Below are 702 nucleotides of genomic sequence, written 5' to 3' on the forward strand. Positions count from 1 at the left end.
AAAAGCGTTACGGGGAAAGGGGGAAAAAGAATCATCTGAGACTGTGTAAGTTCTCTATTTACGCTTTATCACAGGTTTGGTGCCAGTTCTTACCCGCTGCTGATGCTGAAGCCCCACCCAGGGCCTGCGCTGCACCTGGCTGTGCCAGCAGAGCCTGCCGAGCCCCTCCTGCTTCCCCAGCAGCGCAGGGTGCAGCCTGGCATTACTCGGCACACAGCTGCTATGCAGGGCCACGCACACACACAAAGAGCCTGGAAAAAGTGACAAAACCAACCCAGCGTCTCTAGCGAGGACATTTCAGAGCCAGTTTCTGAGGTAAATCTACTTTTTTAAAAAAGTCACCAAATTCTGTACACTTTTTTAATATATACTTCTACATATAACGCGTATTCTCCAGTGATGACACGCAGATCTGCCATCCCCTCTGCCACACGGCCGTGAGCCCAGGGAGCGTTCCAGCGGTTCGGGGCCCTCCCTGCACACCACAGCTGCGCCACACCGTCGCTGCTCCCGAGCGCGGCACCGCAGCCCGGCTACGTGGTGCCCGACTACATGGTGCCCGACTTGTCCGCCGCGCCGCTGGGGAACAGCTTCTCGGTGGGGGTGATGGCGGGGCTGCCCACCCCCGAGCTGCTGCTGCTGCTGGAGCGGTGCTGCACCGCGGGGCGCGCCGGGCGCATGGGGGGAGGCCGCAGCTGCGCC

At 60.1% G+C, this 702-nt stretch overlaps 1 protein-coding gene across 1 annotated transcript in view; it reads right to left on the reverse strand.

The window, feature by feature from the left end:
* Positions 1-46: 46 nt before the first annotated feature.
* The window catches only part of LOC104913209 (SLIT-ROBO Rho GTPase-activating protein 3), an 11,921-nt gene continuing 11,265 nt past the window's right edge, over positions 47-702 (reverse strand). The window contains exon 10 of the mRNA XM_019620249.2: positions 47-702. This exon is cut by the window's right edge and continues 284 nt beyond it. Coding sequence (XP_019475794.1) covers positions 549-702 — 154 coding nt within the window. The 3' untranslated portion in view covers positions 47-548.

This window comes from Meleagris gallopavo, chromosome 14, assembly GCF_000146605.3.
Source record: "Meleagris gallopavo isolate NT-WF06-2002-E0010 breed Aviagen turkey brand Nicholas breeding stock chromosome 14, Turkey_5.1, whole genome shotgun sequence".
Taxonomy (NCBI): domain Eukaryota; kingdom Metazoa; phylum Chordata; class Aves; order Galliformes; family Phasianidae; genus Meleagris; species Meleagris gallopavo.